The following is a 16,232-nucleotide window of genomic DNA, read 5'->3' as shown; positions in this document are numbered from 1 at the left end:
AAATCATTCAATTCACTTTATTTGTACACTATAGCACTTTTACAATGTAAATTGTGTCAAAGCAGCTTCACATAGAATGTCATAGGAAATTGAAATAGTGTTGTCCAGTTTTCAGTGTTTAAGCTCAGTGTGGTTAATAATCACTACTGAGAGTCCAAACACTGAAGAGCAAATCCATCGATGCACAGCTCTGTAGATCCCGAACCATGCTAGCCCGCGGCGAGGAAAAACTTTACCAATTGGCCAAAGTCTTCTTCGTCATCTAGGGGAGGCCTCATTTATTCAATATTTTAAAAATAAATTAAATTCGAAACTATTAGGAACCTCTGTATATCACTTAATCTGTTTTGTGTCTGTTATACATACTATTTATTTGAAAACCTAGTCCTATTACAAATGATAACAAGTAATTTTTAATAAAGATTTAAATGATAAACATGCCGAGACATTTAACTCACCCTATTTGAACAGATGAACAGCATTGACTATTATACAGCTTTATGTTGCATCAGTGCAATACTCTGGGCCCGGTTTTTCAAAAGTAATCCACTAGGATTTGGGATAAGGGATTGGATCAAATCTTGAAAATGGGTTTTTCAAAAGAAAAAACGGTCTACCTAATCGGATTAGATCACGTAATCCAATCTTGGTTTTGATCCGGATCAAACCTTTAATTTGGGTTTTTCAGACCTTTTTTGTAGGATCTGGATCACTTTGATCCAAAAAACCTGGATTAAACTGATCCCATCAGAAGGGTGGATTTAGCGTGGATTTCATGCCTAAAATTTAATGAAAACTTAAAAAAGTATTAAATAATACTATTTTTGGATCATGCAGTATCTTACGAGATATACTATTTATTAATAAGGTTTTAATTTTATTTGTTTATCCGTCGGGCTATAGTGATTATAGGCTTTACCGTGTTCAGCCTTTCAGTATAGGCCTACAGCAAAGTAGAAAGAGTTTGGCCTCATAAGATAATCCTCCAAACAGCTGTGAAAATTTACCAAAAACAATAACATTTTTTCTGTCACTAATTGATATATATATATATATATATATATATATATATATATATATATATATATATATATATATATTCATCACAATGGAAAATATTTTTCTTTTTAGAATTTTTATTAGTAATGCATGCAATGATAACAGAATAACCGAAAATAAATAAAAAATGCAAAGAATGGCAATAACTTTAGATTTCTCTTTCAACAATTGCAAAAAGAGACTGAAAGGGCAGAAGCACAGCTTCATCTGGCAGAGAACAACTGACCCTGACCAAACTGCAGCAAACCAAGACCAGACTTGAGATCCGCCTCCTAAAGGCTGCGCTCAGACAAGCTGGTCTCTCCACATCAGATGAGGAAGTCTGAAATTATTGTGGAGTTTTTGAAATTAAGTCTTTTTTTTATTTACATCTATATTTGAAACTTATTATAAATATCCTCAATGTACAGTGTTGTAGGTCTCAGATGAGTGGACTGCTGGAAGAGGATGGGGTGGGCTTTTTCTTGCTTTTATTATTTATTATTATTATTATCATTATTTATTAAATTTTCTTAGTTTTCATTTAAAAAAAAATATAGTGATATTGACCCCACACTGGCTATTATATTTGTTGCTCTTTACCTAGGCCTATCTATCTACATTGTGATTGAGCACTGGTTATCCAGAATTAGTAATCCTGAAAAGTTCCTATCCGGATCAGATTGATCCAATCCGATGTTGCTTTGAAAAACTGGCTCAAAAAGTAAACTGGATTACGTGATTACAGATAGCAAAAACAGGATTACTAAATCCGGATCAATTTGATCCGGATTAAACCTTTTGAAAAACCGGGCCCTGATCTACAAGTCATTATCAAGGCACTTGATGCTAAATAATATTTATTTAAACATGTATTTGAATTCCCTAAGCAAACTATTTAAGACAAACTTTTACAATGACTACAGATGGACATGAACTATCTATGTAACAGTTTCCTCATGTGAATTATTTTGAACTAGGTTTTACAAAGGCACAAAACAAATCTTTTGTCTTACTAAAAAAATGCATTTCTTCAGACTCTAGGATCAATTATTTTCACTCATTTTTTGTTAAGTCTGTAACTACTGGAATAAACCTAAATTAGCTTTTTATACTTGAAGGCATCACATTATTAAAGGACAATTCATGTTTGCTAAACATCTTGTGATATGCTAAACTTGCCCTGGGTTGTGTCCAGTAATATTGTTTCACTATTTTGTTTTCCTAATAGTGAAATTCTTAAGCTCCAGCCATACCTTCATGTAATCTGATCATAAGACCAGAAAACTCCAGTCCAGGACATGGTTAATTGTTAGGAAACATTTGCTGTTTCTACCATGGCCTCCACATGAACTTAGAGTGTGTGACCATGGAGAAGTCCAGGGTGTCTTCAGCTGATGCTGAGCGTTCTTCAGTCTCTGTCTCATCCAGGTCAGAGCAGAGATCATGACAGAAGGGGTTGGACAGAAATTGTGGTAATTCTGAAGACATGCCGGACACGCAGTGTCTTCCAGGGTTTTGTGCTTCTCCAGATTGCCAAGAGTCACCAGAAGAGGAAGGCTCTGATATGAGATCCTTAATCATGTCATGAAGGTGATTCTCATTTAATGGCATGCTCTCCAGCAAGTGGTTGAGTAGTTCTGCAGCCACCCTGGCTTCGATTCCTGGGCACGTGGACACAAAAGTGTGCACCTCATGCATGCACTGAATATAACCTGCTGCAAATCTCTCACTGGCCTCTTGAGTCACAGCCCCAGTTTCTAGATGTCCAGACAAACACGAGCTCTTAATTAATGTCATTGCAACTGCTTCCATAAATAAACAACGCACCTGAGTCATCTTACCCTGAGAACGGCTCTGTAGGATGCTCTCCACTCGTTTTACTGTTAGCTCAAGCACCTCGGCATTTTCCATCTTTGTCTGCGACTAAATGAAAAGTAAAATAAATGTACAATGAATAAATGTAAAATATCATTCTTGCATTTATTTTCTTTTTGGCTTAGTCCCTTAATTAATCCGGGGTCGCCACAGTGGAATGAAGCGCCAACTAATCCAGCACATGTTTTACGCAGCAGATTCCCCTCTAGCCACAACCCATCTCAGGGAAACATCCATACGCATCCATAGAATATAGTATTGATGAAAACAAGATATTTATATATTTTACTTGCAGGGGCACCCCCAAGGGGTGGCCACGGCCACCCCTGTGTAAACTCTAGCCACCATGTGACCACCCCAATATGATTTTGCTGTTGATATAATTAATTTAAATGTACTTGCGTAAATCCACAATATTTCAATAAATAAATAGATAAATATATAATTAAATAAACTAATAAATAAATAGCAACCACAAAATTATTGTGAATTGATTGGTGCCAGGGCTGCATGGTGGAGCAGTGGGTAGCATGTTCGCCTCACAGCAAGAAGGTCGCTGGTTTGAGCCTTGGCTGGGTCAGTTGGTGTTTATGTGTGGAGTTTGCATGTTCTCCCCATGTTTGCGTGGGTTTCCTCTGGGTGCTCCGGTTTCCCCCACAAGTCCGAAGACATGCGGTACAGGTGAACTATACTGAAAGGTAGGCTAAATTGGCCGTAGTGTATGTGTGTGAATGAGTGTGTATGGATGTTTCCCAGTGATGTGTTGCAGCTAGAAGTGCATCCGCTGCGTAAAACATATGCTGGATAAGTTGGCAGTTCATTCCGCTGTGGCGACCCTAGATTAATAAAGGGACTAAGCCGAAAATAAATGAATGAACAATTTGATGCCACTGATGTTGCGGATTCACTGCCCTCCCCCTCCCCGATCTTCGTTGACAGCCCGCAAATACCTTCAATAGACAGCAATAGCAATTTAATATTTACTTTAAGGTACATCAATAGAAAAAGCCGTATTAATAATATTGTGGTTTAAAAAGGAATATGGATAAATGAAATTATTAGGGTCTGTATAGTGTATATTTACTGTATATTAATTTTCATTAATTGTAGACATGGCATTTACTGTAAGCTGTACAATAAAAGTATGATAAAAATAACAAAAATTGTGCCACCCCAAGATTTAATGTTGCCTCTTCTGGACACCCCTAAGAAAATTTTCTGGGGACGCCACTGTTAACTTGGCAATTTATCTGATAATCTACTGACTGACCACTGATAGAGTCCGTAAACTTACATCGTTATTTGTGAGCAATGTCCTGAGATCCTGCAGGCTTTCATTAATACGTGCTCGCCTCTTTTTCTCCACGATAGGTTTTCTAGTCTTAAGAAGTTAAGAAACATGGAATTAGCATATGTGTGTTTAAACATAATACAAATCTCCATTCCTTTTTGACATTTAAGACAATGCAATATTTTCTTACCTTTCTGTCACCTTTAAATCCATAACATGCATATTCCCCAACACCAAGATTGTTTCTAAGTTCAGCAGCGTGGACCATCGCTCCGCAAATTAAAGCTGAGTAAAAACAGGAGTATTTGATCTGCACACAAAGGGGACGACACTGGTAGTTCGGAGGCTAGAATGAGGGTTTTAAAGTAGCTAATTTGCATATGAATGAAACATTCACATGCATCAGTCTGCGTTAGCTCCAATCAGAGCGCACTTAAGTGAAGCAACTGAATTGAATTATTTTTTGTTTATGTGAGTATCATGTAGGCCTGCTCCATTTCAAATCCCTGTACTTGTTAGCTTATTTTAAATTTGTGTACACTACATTACTCTTTCTTTATACGCATGATTTCAGTTTGGTTATGAGATATCTTAAAAACCTTCAAATTTAGTTCACAAAGGTCAAGAGGTCGGGCCAGTGTAACATAATGCTGTCGGTTGGCAGCTGTATGCGGTAGTCAGAGCTGAATAGAAGGAGGGGCTGGGTGAGCGGCAGGTGGGTGTCCAACTGCTCCATATGGCGCCTGATGGTACTAACTACAGAAACAACAACACTTAATTTTGATTATAAGCCTATTCTTCAACTACGGGCACTTTTAGCCTTGGGAAGTTGAGTTAAAAAAAATTGTTCAAAATAGGCATGGGACAATAACCGTTTTTAAGGTATACCGCTGTTTGGAGAAGTCAAGGTTTTAAAACCGCCAAAACTTTCTAAAATACTGTTCCTAAGGCATGTGTAAATTTTTTTTACTTTCTTTCTTTTTTTTTTTTTTAGGATAACAGTCCAGCAGAAAACATTTTCAAAGATGCCATTTTAAATTGTAATGATATCTGTATTTTTGAAACTAATGAAGACAGCAGAAGTCAATGATTCATTGTAATTATTGAAAATCTTGAAAAAAAATATATATATTGTGTTCAAAGGGGAATTTTTTATTTTATTTTTTTTACCCAGACATTTAAAATGAATACATTTTAGAGCAGTAATCACAATACCGTGGTACTGTGAAACCGTCATATTTTAATCCAAAGTTATCACACTGTAAGAATCTTATACCGGCCCATGCCTATTCAAAAGCATGTAACATAGCCTCATAAGTTTAAACAAGTTTTAGGACAAACTTAGATAAGGAGAGAAATTGTTAATATTTTCCTTTTATTCCATCGTGAACTGAACAAATGTAATTTCCACCACATCTCAATATACAGCTTTCATTTAAAAATGAAAAAAATTATGGCAGTCAAACATTGTCTAAAATAATTTTTGTATCTAGTTTAACCAATCTTTCCACAATGTATACATTATTTTATTGGCAAATGTATAATTAAATTCGTTTCTTAGGACCAAATGCTGAATTGTACACCTGTCTCAATCTAAAAATTAATATGAATATTGGATAACAGCTTATTAGAAAATAGATCAATTGAATTTGTATATATATATATAACACGTGCTATAGGTGAATTGGGTAAGCTAAATTGTCTGTAGTGTATTAGTGTGAATGATTTTGTATGGATGTTTCCTAGTGATGGGTTGCAGCTAGGCATGGGTCAGTTTAAGATTCTGATGGTATGATTACCCTGGATAAAAAAATCACAGTTTCAAGGTATCACAGTATTGTGATCACTGCTCTAAAATGTATTCTTCTTAAATGTTTGGGTAAAAAATAAAACCTTTTTTGAAAACAATCTAGTTATTTTTTTTTAACATTTATAAAATTTTGGAACAGCAAACTCAACGTTGACTTCTGCTGTCTTCATTTGTTTCAAAAACACAGGTCTCTTTACAGTTTAAAATGGCATCTTTGAATTTTTTTTCTGCTGGTGATAATGTCATGAAAAAAAAAATGTAAATAAAAAATCTTACACATACCTTTGGAACGATATTACAGAAAATTCTGAAGGTTTTAAAACCTTGACTTTTCCAAACCGCGGTATACCTTGAAAACAGCTATCGTCCCATGCCTAGTTGCAGCTGGAAAAGCATGCGCTGCATAAAACATATGCTGGATCAGTTGGTGGTTCATTCTGCTGTGGCGTAACTCTCCCGGATTTGGGAAAGACAATGAAGCTGTACGCATCAGAGAACAATACATGTTTCACATTGTCCACAGCCCAATTTTGCACCATTGCACTGCTGCACCATTGAAACAGGCTTTTGGCATTAACACGAGTGGGCAAAGGTTTAACTATAGCAGTTGGCTATGCATATTGATCCTGTGAAGCTCTCAACCAAAAGTTTTGGAAACAGGAAAGTTGAGCTGCACATTTAATTCTGCAGTGAGTTGGGCTGCTGTGGTATGTTTTTTTTTTTTTTTTTTTTTTTGGATACAATTGGTGTTAGCTTCCAAACATCCCTTTCAGACAGCTTCCTCTTGTTTCCATTGTTACTCCTGTTAATGAAAATACAGTAGTTCATTGTTAGTTCATGTTAACTCATGGTGCATTGATTAATGTTTACAAGCATGGACTTGGATGTTTAACGATGCATTAGTAAATGTTCAATTATGATTAATAAATGCTTTACATGTGTTGTTCATGTTAGTAAATGCATTAACTAATGAACGTTATTGTAAAGTGTTACCTTTACAATTTATTAGTTCATGCTCTATTCAACATACAAATTCAATTTATTTATTTTTAATAAGCTCTTAACCAAATTAGTATTTTAGAGTGGCAGAGACAGGTGTACAATTCAGCATTTGGTCCCAAGGGAATAATTTATTATTAATAAATTATATTTTATAATTAATAAATTATAAGTGTATAATTATTGTATATGTTGTGGAAAGATTGGTTAAACAAGATACAAAAATGATCTTAGACAATGTTTGACTGCCATAACTTATTTCATTTTGAAATAAAAGCTGTATATTGAGATGTGGTGGAAATGAAATTTGTTCAGTTCAGGATGGAAAAAATGTTAAATATTAACAATTTCTCTTCATATCTAAGTTTGTCGTCTTACAGATCCTAATACTAGACAAATTGTTTAAACTTATGAGGCTATGCTGCATTCATTTTGAACAAGTTTTTTTACTCAACTTCACAAAGCTATAAGTTCCCGTAGTTGAAGAATTGCTCTTAAATATAAGCAAAGAGAACAAGGAAATAAATCTCAAAAGTATATCCTTTCACTAAAATTTAAAAAAAGAGATGATCCAGCCATGGCCCATTATAAGACTTTAAATGGACAAAGGGTACTTGTTATGACTGTTTACAACAAACATATTGTATGTTTACAATACCTAGAACCTATTTTGCTTCAAAGTAGTGTTTGACAAAATGCTGAAGTTTGTTTTTACATGAGTGCAGAGGATTTTATTTTTGTTAGGTAGTTAGTCCCTCTTCAGTGGTAACTCCGACGTGTGTCTGGAAAGACACTTTTGGGAAGACACTAGCCAACCTCTCTGAAAAAAAAACAGGCCAATGAATGCCAATGAGTTGACAGAGCCAACTCCATGGAGGCTGATAATTAATCATTAATATATAGAATATCTTTTTCTCTTGAGACTCTCACATGAAGATCACCACATTGAGGCCAAGCTGTTATAAAGCAGTAATTTCACCAGTGCGGGTTATGACGTGTGCAGCGGCGTTGAACTGGGTGTCAGTTCCCATCCCTTGGCGTTTCCCTGCTAGCTAAAAAAGCAGCTTCAACTAAAAGAGCAGAAGCACCTGCTCAAAAAGCAACACTGTCAAAAAATGAATCTTTTTAATGCTGTGAAAAGTGCTCTGGATGCGGTTGTTTCCTCTCTCTAGGTGACAGGCACGAGTACTGTATCACATATCTGGGAGTCCAGCATGTGGAAGACATGCTCGTGGATAGCTCATGCTCTTGCAGTGTTGCATAACTGAGAGCATGGCATGCTCTTGCCTTGGGGCACACACCACTGCTGCCCCCCTCAAGTCAGTTAGCACGCAAGCAGGCATGGAGATCACAGCGGGGCCTCATCCATTGCCCTTGAGCCCGTGGACCCCTCCACTCCTCATCAGTCCGCTCGGTCCAAGCTTTGAGTGGGTGTGGGGGTGCATCATTCCACCCTCCAGGGTTGTCAGTGAGGTCTCGGATTTGGAGTCGGACTTGTTAGCTGTGCTAACCCAGGCTGCTTCCGAGGTCAGACTGGGGATGGATTAGACAGTTGTTATGTGGGGGCCAAGAAAGTTAAACCTTGCAAGCCCACTGTCCCCATCTTCCCAGAGGTGCACAGTAAGCTCACGCAGGCATGGAGGGCACCTTTTTCTGCCCGTTATTCGTGCGTTCCTGCCCTTACCACTCTTGATGACAGAGCCACGAGAGGGTACGAAGCGATTTCCCAGGTGGAGTGCGCTATCGTGGTCAGTGTTGGAGGGTCCGCCTAGACTCCTGTGCAAGGCGTGCAGGTTAATTGAGTCCCTTGTGGCCAGAACCTACACAACCGCAGGCCAGGCTATGACTCGACAATCAACGCTACCAAGTGCAGAAGTTGGCTGAGTTGCACTAGAGTGGTTCTTCCCCAGGGTTAATGCATGAGCTCTGCATGGTAACTGACTAGGCTTTCATGACCACCAAGTTGGCCGCTCGTTTCCTTGGGAAGACGGTGGCCACATTAGTGATCCAGTAATGTCACCTCTGGCTGGACCTGGCTGAGATGTGCAATGTTGACAAAGCTCGCTTTCTTAACTTGGCCATTTCACAGGCTGGCCTATTCGGCGACACAGTTGGGCACTTTACCCAGGAGTTCTCGTCGGTGAAAGAGCAGTGGAAGACCATGAAAAAGATCATCTATCAATGGGCTCAGAAAACTGCTCTTCCTGCTGACCCATCCAGCTTGGCTGCTCCTCGCCGAGGACATGTACCTGCGACCGTAAGACGTGCTCCACCTCAGCAGCCCGCTCTACTGACCAAGCGGTTCTACTTGCCGGGGTGAGCACTCCCCTGCACGAGCTCCATAACGCAAACTACCTTTAGCGTGAGCTCTACCATTCTGGTTAGTGCTGCTCAGCCCGTTACGGTGGCTTATGCAGTCGATTAGAATTAGTTATGCAATTCAGTTCACTTCACCGCTTCCCAAGTTCACGGGCGTGTATTTCATGAAGGTCTGCCAAATGTCCGCCCTTGTCTTGTGAGAGGTGATTGCTGTTCTCTTGGTGTAGGATGTAATCGAGAGTGGTTTTTACAGCCCATACTTTATTGTGCCCAAAAAGAGCGGTGGGATAAAACTAATCCTAGATCTGTGCAAACTATACACAAGATGTCGTTCAGGATGCTTGCGCAGATGTCATCGGGACTAGTTTGCGGCTATAGACCTAGTTGACCATCACTCTGTTGTGTTGCCACACCCTCAGTCCCTGGATGAATCTTGCCTTTCTATGGGCCCGGGTGTCCTTAGAACAAGTATCCAGGCATGGGGGCCATGTGCAACAAGCATCTAGCTGCGGGTTCGTGGAATGGACTCCGGCTGCATTAGCATATTAATTGCCTAGAGCTATTGGCAGTTTCTCACTCTTTGCTAATTTTTACCAGTGCTAGAATGGAAACAGGTGCTGGTAAGGTTGGACAGCATGGCAACTGTAGCATTTATCAACTATATGGAAGGGTATTTGATCCAGCTGATATTGGATCATTCAGGCAAGAGCACCCTTTACGAGGCATGCCTACGCCCTGTGGTGTGGTGTGTCCCCCTCCTCACTGAAGACTTACATTGCAGCCATCTCTGCTCAGCATGATGCAGTGGATAGCAGCTTGCTCTAGAAGCATAATCTAATCATCAGGTTTCTCCGAGATGCGCAGCAATTAAATCCACACCGCCCGTCCCCTCCTGGTAAGACTGCAGAGAGATCCGTTTGGAGGAACGTACGCAGAAGTTAGGATCTTCTGAACAGCTCTTATGATTTGGTGGTTTGCAGAAGGGAAGTGCCGTATCAAAACCGGTTGGCCCACTTGTTATTAGATGTCATTGCCCTCACTTGTCAGTGCCAGGGTGAGCCGTGTCCCCCGGGTGTGAAAGCACACTCAGTGTTGCCTCCTCTTGGGTATTAGCATGTGGTGCCTCTCTCACAGATATCTGTAGAGTTGTGGGCTGGGCGACGCCTAATTAATTCAAAAGATTATATCATCTTTGAGTGGAGCTGGTTTCTGCCTGATTACTGGGTAACCCTGGTTATTTGGGAAGAAAATTAGCAGCTGTCAAATGCTTGCTGTGCCATGCTCCCTAAACTGGAGATACGTGTGCTTATTTTGCTCTGCTAAAGTGAGTTTTCCATTTGGTGAACCCTAGAGAGTTCCTCCAAGGCACCCAGCACCTGATTCAGCAGAGGAGCCAGGTGTCTGGCCCAGTGCGGTGTCAGGTATGCCCGACACACGCATGCTGGGGTTTGGTGCCAGTTAAGTGTGTTCCCCTGTGGCAATCCCATATGGGTATTCAGCCACAGTGTGTTTTTCAATATCAGGTGTACCTGTGTCTTCCCTACCCACTAACCAGCTTATAGAATTGAGCACTCCCACTGGTTACGGCTAGTCCATATCACCATATTGTCACTAAGTCTCCCCTTTTGGGTAGCTCCCCTTCAGGGAGTGGCATGCTTTCCCAATGTACTGTTGTTTTAAAAAAATAAAACTCTAGATTACAATTAGCTAGGTAAAACCACATTTACAACATCTGAACCAAATTCTTTTAAATTATTCCCATATAATAGTAATTAAAGGGCCTAGGGGATGTTGGTAGGTTGCACCCTTCGTGATGCTTGTGCGCTCACGCTATGCTTGGCAAACTTTACACCAGGAGTGTTACAGGCTTAGCTGCTGTGCCATTTTCATATACTCTTACAAAAGTGTCTTTCCAGACACACGTCGGAGTTCCCACTGAAGGGTAACATCTAGGTTACCAACATAACCCTCATTTTCCTAAAAGGGAATAGAGCCGTGACACAGCAGCTGAGTCTAGAGTTGATAGCTGAGTGTTCAGCTCCTCAGCAGCTAAAACATAGCAATCGGTACATGTGCGCTGGCTGTATACTCTACTAATGATTAATTGCTGGCACTTGCAGAGCCAAGCTCTGCCAACTCATTGACATTCATTGGGCCGTTTTCTTACTTTTATGAGTGATTGGTCAGCTAGTGTCCTCCCAAAACTGTCTGTCCAGACATGCGTCTCCATTACACGTCTTGGTCTATGTTAGTATCCAAGATGGTATTTATTTAGTTAGTTTGTTGGTAAATCTGACCCAAAGGAGGACTAATCAGGTGCTGTTTGATTTTCTTTTAGGTTTTTGTGACACCCAAGACTTAGCGTTTGTCCTGCTGTAATCTGTAGAGAGTGGTTTGCAAGCTGTTTTTCTCATTGTACATCAAGACATTACAATAAATTCAGGCAGATTTATAACATCGCCATTTGATTGTAATTTGTAAGTATAGGCCTAACAGTGGGGATGTGATTTCAATGCAATTTACATATTTTTTTTACAGCCACTTTAAATTTTGTGTAGTTTAACAATCTTTTGCTGAACATCTGAACCATACTCTTTGCTTTAACTCATTGTGATGGAAGAATTAAGAAATTGTGTTCCAACTATTTATACTCCAGATGCAGTGGAGCAATATGTAGTGCTCTCGCCTTACAGCAAGAAGGTCGCTGGTTTAAACCTTGGCTTAGTTGGCGTTTCTCTGTGGAGTTTGCATGTTCTCCCTGTGTTTGCGTGGGTTTTCCCCACAGTTGCACAATTGCTTTCCCCACAGACCAAAGACATGTGATACAGGTGAATTGGGTAGGCTAAATTGTCCGTAGTTTATGAGTGTGTGTGTGGATGTTTCCCAGAGATGTGTTGTGGCTGGAAGGTCATCCGCTGTGTAAAAATGTGCTGGATAAGTTGGCGGTTCATTCCGCTGTGGCGACCCCGGATTAAAAAGGGACTAAGCTGAAATGAAATGAATGAATACTTATACTCGAGTAAAAAAGAGAAGTATGGCTGCCTCTTGTGTTTTTGTACTTCATCTGCTCTGCTAAAATGTAGAAATCAATGTAAATATTATTTACACATATTTTAGTGTTTTTTTGCACTGAATACTATTATGCAAATTAATGAATAAAATAGTATTTATCGTCATCGATACAAAAGACAAAAGAAATTAGTTACTAAAACTATTATATTTCCCTGGAGACATATATTTGTGTAAGTGCTTGAATGTTGCATCAGATTAACTGGAATTGTCATGCTATTTGCATATTTTTGTTTAATATTTTCCTTAATTTCTGTTCTTACAAGTTGCTTAAGACAAAAGCATATGCCAAATTATTTACAGTACATGTAAAATACTTTACAGAAATGGGTGGACTATTTTGTGTTGCTCCTTTATCTCTCATGTTGGTTTGATATTGGTTACAGGTAATTTCTACACGTATAGTAAAATTTCCAGACTACTGTCATTGTAAATTTGTTTACTTTTTAAAGATATGTATGTGAATTAAATAATTAAATACTATGTAATAAGTATTTCTTGCAAACCAATCTTTTAATAATAATTGTTTAAAATGCACATTAAAGTAATTGAAAGAAACATACAACACAGTATTAGTAGCCAAAGGGTTATGACAATTAAAAATATATAGGATATTAAGTAAATATGATTTATAGGGGCCTTTTACAATGGAGGCTACAGTAGTTTTAATTTAGAAAGGAAGTAGAAATTCTAAAATGGGAGCTATTCTGGATGCAGTGACACATATCTAAAAGATAGATATTAGAGGAGGTTCTACCACAATCAGCAAAAACTGGATGTGAATGCATACTATTCATACAGTTTTGCAGCATACAGTTGTCAAGTAAGTTATATAGTACTATCAACACAAGTACACTGTCAAAATAAATATTTCACCAGGGCCTCCACATCTGTAGAACTGAAAGGTGAGAACTCTCAACATCATGTGGCATTCTAATAGGAGTAAAATGCTGGTTCTGAGACTGATTGGGCCTCTTACACAAGAAAGGAGAAGAAGAGCAGGGTTTTGGACTCGCCGTCTCATCAACATGGAAACTAGAGTACTCGCTATGGTCTGAAGGAACACTTGTCAGGGAAGTCTTGGGTAGCCGAGGGCAGTCCTTTGCAGATAGAGGTAGAGATTTAAACAAGTGATTGAGCAAGCGGGATCCAAGGGTTTTGTCCATCCAGTCGCAAGAATGTAAAAGGTTGTGAACTTCCTGCATGCATTGGATATACCCAGTGCTGTATCTCTGTCGGGCTCCTGTATTCAGAACAGGGTCTGAGTGGACACAATAAGATTATGGGCAGTTCTTTTTAAATGTTAACCTGGACAACAAAAATTATATATAATTTATTTTAATTTTTTATTTTTTTGCTGAAAAAGAGAGAAACTTGACTTAAAGGGTCACGAAACACCAAAACACATTTTTTTGAGCTGTTGACAGCCGTATATGTGTCCCACACTGCTAAAAACACTATTAGGTCACCTATATTTCACTAAAAAGGGTAAATTGGTTGTTTTTGCGTTATTTCAAGCAAATTCATACTTCCTGTTTGAAACGAATTTTTGAAGCTGCGTCACGGCTATGACATAATAGCGTTGTATTCCAGCGTGCAGACTGGGCGTCTGTGCCAGAGTGAGTCTTATTACGTCTAACAGTGTGTTGCATTAATGCATGAGTAAGGCTTGGTTCAAACCAATCAGCGCGCTCTATTGTGCAACTTCATTAATATTCATTACTGTCAGAGTGTAGACGGCAAAGACGCCACGTTGTATTGGCAAAACAAGCGTGAAGTGTTACTTTTATAGTTTGCTGCAGTTAAGTTTCGTTTTCATTTTCTCTCTGTGAGAGCGCAGACTCACGCGTGGATTAACAGTGTACACGACACGCGACAACAATAACTTACGTGTCTAAGGAGGATTATTGTTTACCTGAGAGCTGTTCTGATCTGCTAACGCTGAGATCCGGAATTCGCTTGTAGTCTCCTCTAAATAAAGACGCGGCTCTAGTTGCTGGTGATTGTCCTGTCTCTAAAGATTTGGGAAGTGAGCGACCAGTGCCCTTTGTTTATTCCGTTCGTATTTTATTCGTATCCAACAAACTATTGAGTGTAAACAAGTTAGCACTAACAGTTACAACCAAATTATAACCTCGTGTTGGATTTTGTGACCGGAATAACACACGCGGCTTTCTGACGCTACCTGCCGTGTGCATCTAAGTTTCCGGGAAATGCTGAGTTTTTTTTTCTTTCATTTACCGTGCGGTATCAAACATTGCATGAAAAATAAACGCTTTGGAGCAGCGCCTCAAATCAAATATCACATTTGTCGGGAGGGACATGAATTAATTTCCTGAATGAAAGAGCCAAACTGCAGTTAAAGTCCACCATTTAATAATTTGGCAAATAATTCGACTACAGATGTCCATGTAAACACAGTCACATTGTCCGTTGTGGGTGTGTGTTTTGACTCTGAAATTCAGCGCGCCCAAATAGACACTCCCATACCAAGCCTCTTTTCTTCCTCCGACACTCCCCCCTAAACAGAGCTGGACACGCCCACTTTTCTGACTTTTTCCAAAGTAGAGGTGTGAAAACACACTGCTGAAACGAGGGGGTTTCATGGCCCTTTAAAACAAGCCAGTGTACAAACTAAAGAACTGTAACCTTTATAAATATTGTACACAACCCATTTTATGAATGCCATTTTACTTACCAGAAACTCTACTGCTCTGGATATTTTGCAAATGTTTCACTGTCATCTCAAGAATATCAGCTTTCTCTAACTTAGACTGCTGTTTAATTATGAAAAAGAACAAAAATTTGAGTATCAACTTTAGCTTTAAAATACTGTTTTGTACACACAAAAAACAGTTACTTTAAAATATGCATTTAACTTTAACTTACATCAGGCTTAAAAACTGCAACTACAGTCTCTCTCAGCTGATCCAGACAAAGATTTATTCTTTCCCGTCTCTTTCTCTCAATGAGAGGTTTCCGTAGCTGAAAAGATCAACACAAGCAAAGAAAAAGAAAAGCAAGCAATATCTTTGCAGTCTATGTTCCAAGAATATTTTATAGTGATTTTCTACCTTCCTCTCCTCTTTGCTGCTGATATGCAATTGGCATGAATTTTGCTGAAGCTTGGTAGCAGTCATGTCCATCTGCTTCTGTGCAGTGTAAACTGCGTTCCACTCACTGGAAGATACACGGCACATACTCTTTATTTATAGGAGGGACATTAGCATCTCAATGCACAAGCTCTTTGCCTGAGATATTTTCCCACACACTCACTCCCATCACTCACAAATGACAGGCCACTGCCTCTATTCAATACATGAGCCCCCAAACGCACACACATAGGCATACTCAAAGCAAACAACAGATGTCGAGCCTAGAGGCGTTCTGAACACAGAAACTACATCACGTGAAATCACAAGATAGTTTTCCAAGGTGGCTTGGCATTCCCAGAATCTAATTAGTATGTTCTGTTACAGTCAACCACCTGATACCCAATGCATATTCACACACTCTTCAATAGACCCAAGCGAAACCAAACCCAATACCACAGGTTTCAGAGCCAGCAATCGGAACCACTGTCTACAAATAATATGGTGAAAACAAATAATAATTCAAAAGTACTTGTTTTGGCAAACAAAAGGTCTATTTGCATTATTTTTTTTTCAAATATTAAACAAACATAAATATTTGTCTGAAACAAGCAGGTAGTTTGGTTTATGCCAGATGTCTTTACCCTCCGACAGTCAGTGTAGGCAGAGCACATCCTGGCAAAATCAGGCTGTGCGTAGGCATAAGTCAAAGTGCTCTCTGCCACAGGCAGATGTA

General features: G+C 39.1%; 2 protein-coding genes across 3 annotated transcripts; both read right to left on the bottom strand.

Annotated features, from left to right (window-relative positions):
• Positions 1-1,585: 1,585 nt before the first annotated feature.
• Positions 1,586-4,537, bottom strand: her13 (hairy-related 13). The gene is given in 4 exon segments (NM_001017901.1): positions 1,586-2,798; positions 2,883-2,964; positions 4,211-4,297; positions 4,398-4,537. Coding segments are annotated over 4 exon segments (675 nt in total). The 5' UTR covers positions 4,476-4,537; the 3' UTR covers positions 1,586-2,370.
• Positions 4,538-12,898: 8,361 nt separating this feature from the next.
• Positions 12,899-15,586, bottom strand: her8.2 (hairy-related 8.2). Of its 2 annotated transcripts, none has more exons than XM_005157462.6 (4): positions 15,479-15,586; positions 15,294-15,389; positions 15,103-15,181; positions 12,899-13,647 (listed from the first exon to the last, which is right to left on the bottom strand). In XM_005157462.6, exons 1-4 carry the CDS (start codon positions 15,548-15,550, stop codon positions 13,277-13,279), a joined length of 618 nt encoding a protein of 205 aa, XP_005157519.1. In that variant the 5' UTR covers positions 15,551-15,586; the 3' UTR covers positions 12,899-13,276. The 2 variants fall into 2 exon arrangements, with proteins under 2 accessions (XP_005157519.1, NP_001159638.1); NM_001166166.1 differs by having other exon boundaries at positions 12,903-13,665.
• Between the last annotated feature and the right edge of the window lie 646 nt (positions 15,587-16,232).

This window comes from Danio rerio, chromosome 15, assembly GCF_049306965.1.
Source record: "Danio rerio strain Tuebingen ecotype United States chromosome 15, GRCz12tu, whole genome shotgun sequence".
Classification (NCBI taxonomy): domain Eukaryota; kingdom Metazoa; phylum Chordata; class Actinopteri; order Cypriniformes; family Danionidae; genus Danio; species Danio rerio.
This window is presented reverse-complemented; position numbering and strand designations above follow the sequence as displayed.

What these genes read in the sequence shown, in the direction of transcription:
- her8.2 (NM_001166166.1), bottom strand. Translation starts at nt 15,550, where the DNA reads ATGGACATGACTGCTACCAAGCTTCAGCAAAATTCATGCCAATTGCAT. An exon ending in GCAGCAAAGAGGAGAGGAAG is followed by an intron (nt 15,390 to 15,478) that starts GTAGAAAATCAC and finishes TGATCTTTTCAG; the next exon opens with CTACGGAAACCTCTCATTGA. An exon ending in TTGCAGTTTTTAAGCCTGAT is followed by an intron (nt 15,182 to 15,293) that starts GTAAGTTAAAGT and finishes ATAATTAAACAG; the next exon opens with CAGTCTAAGTTAGAGAAAGC.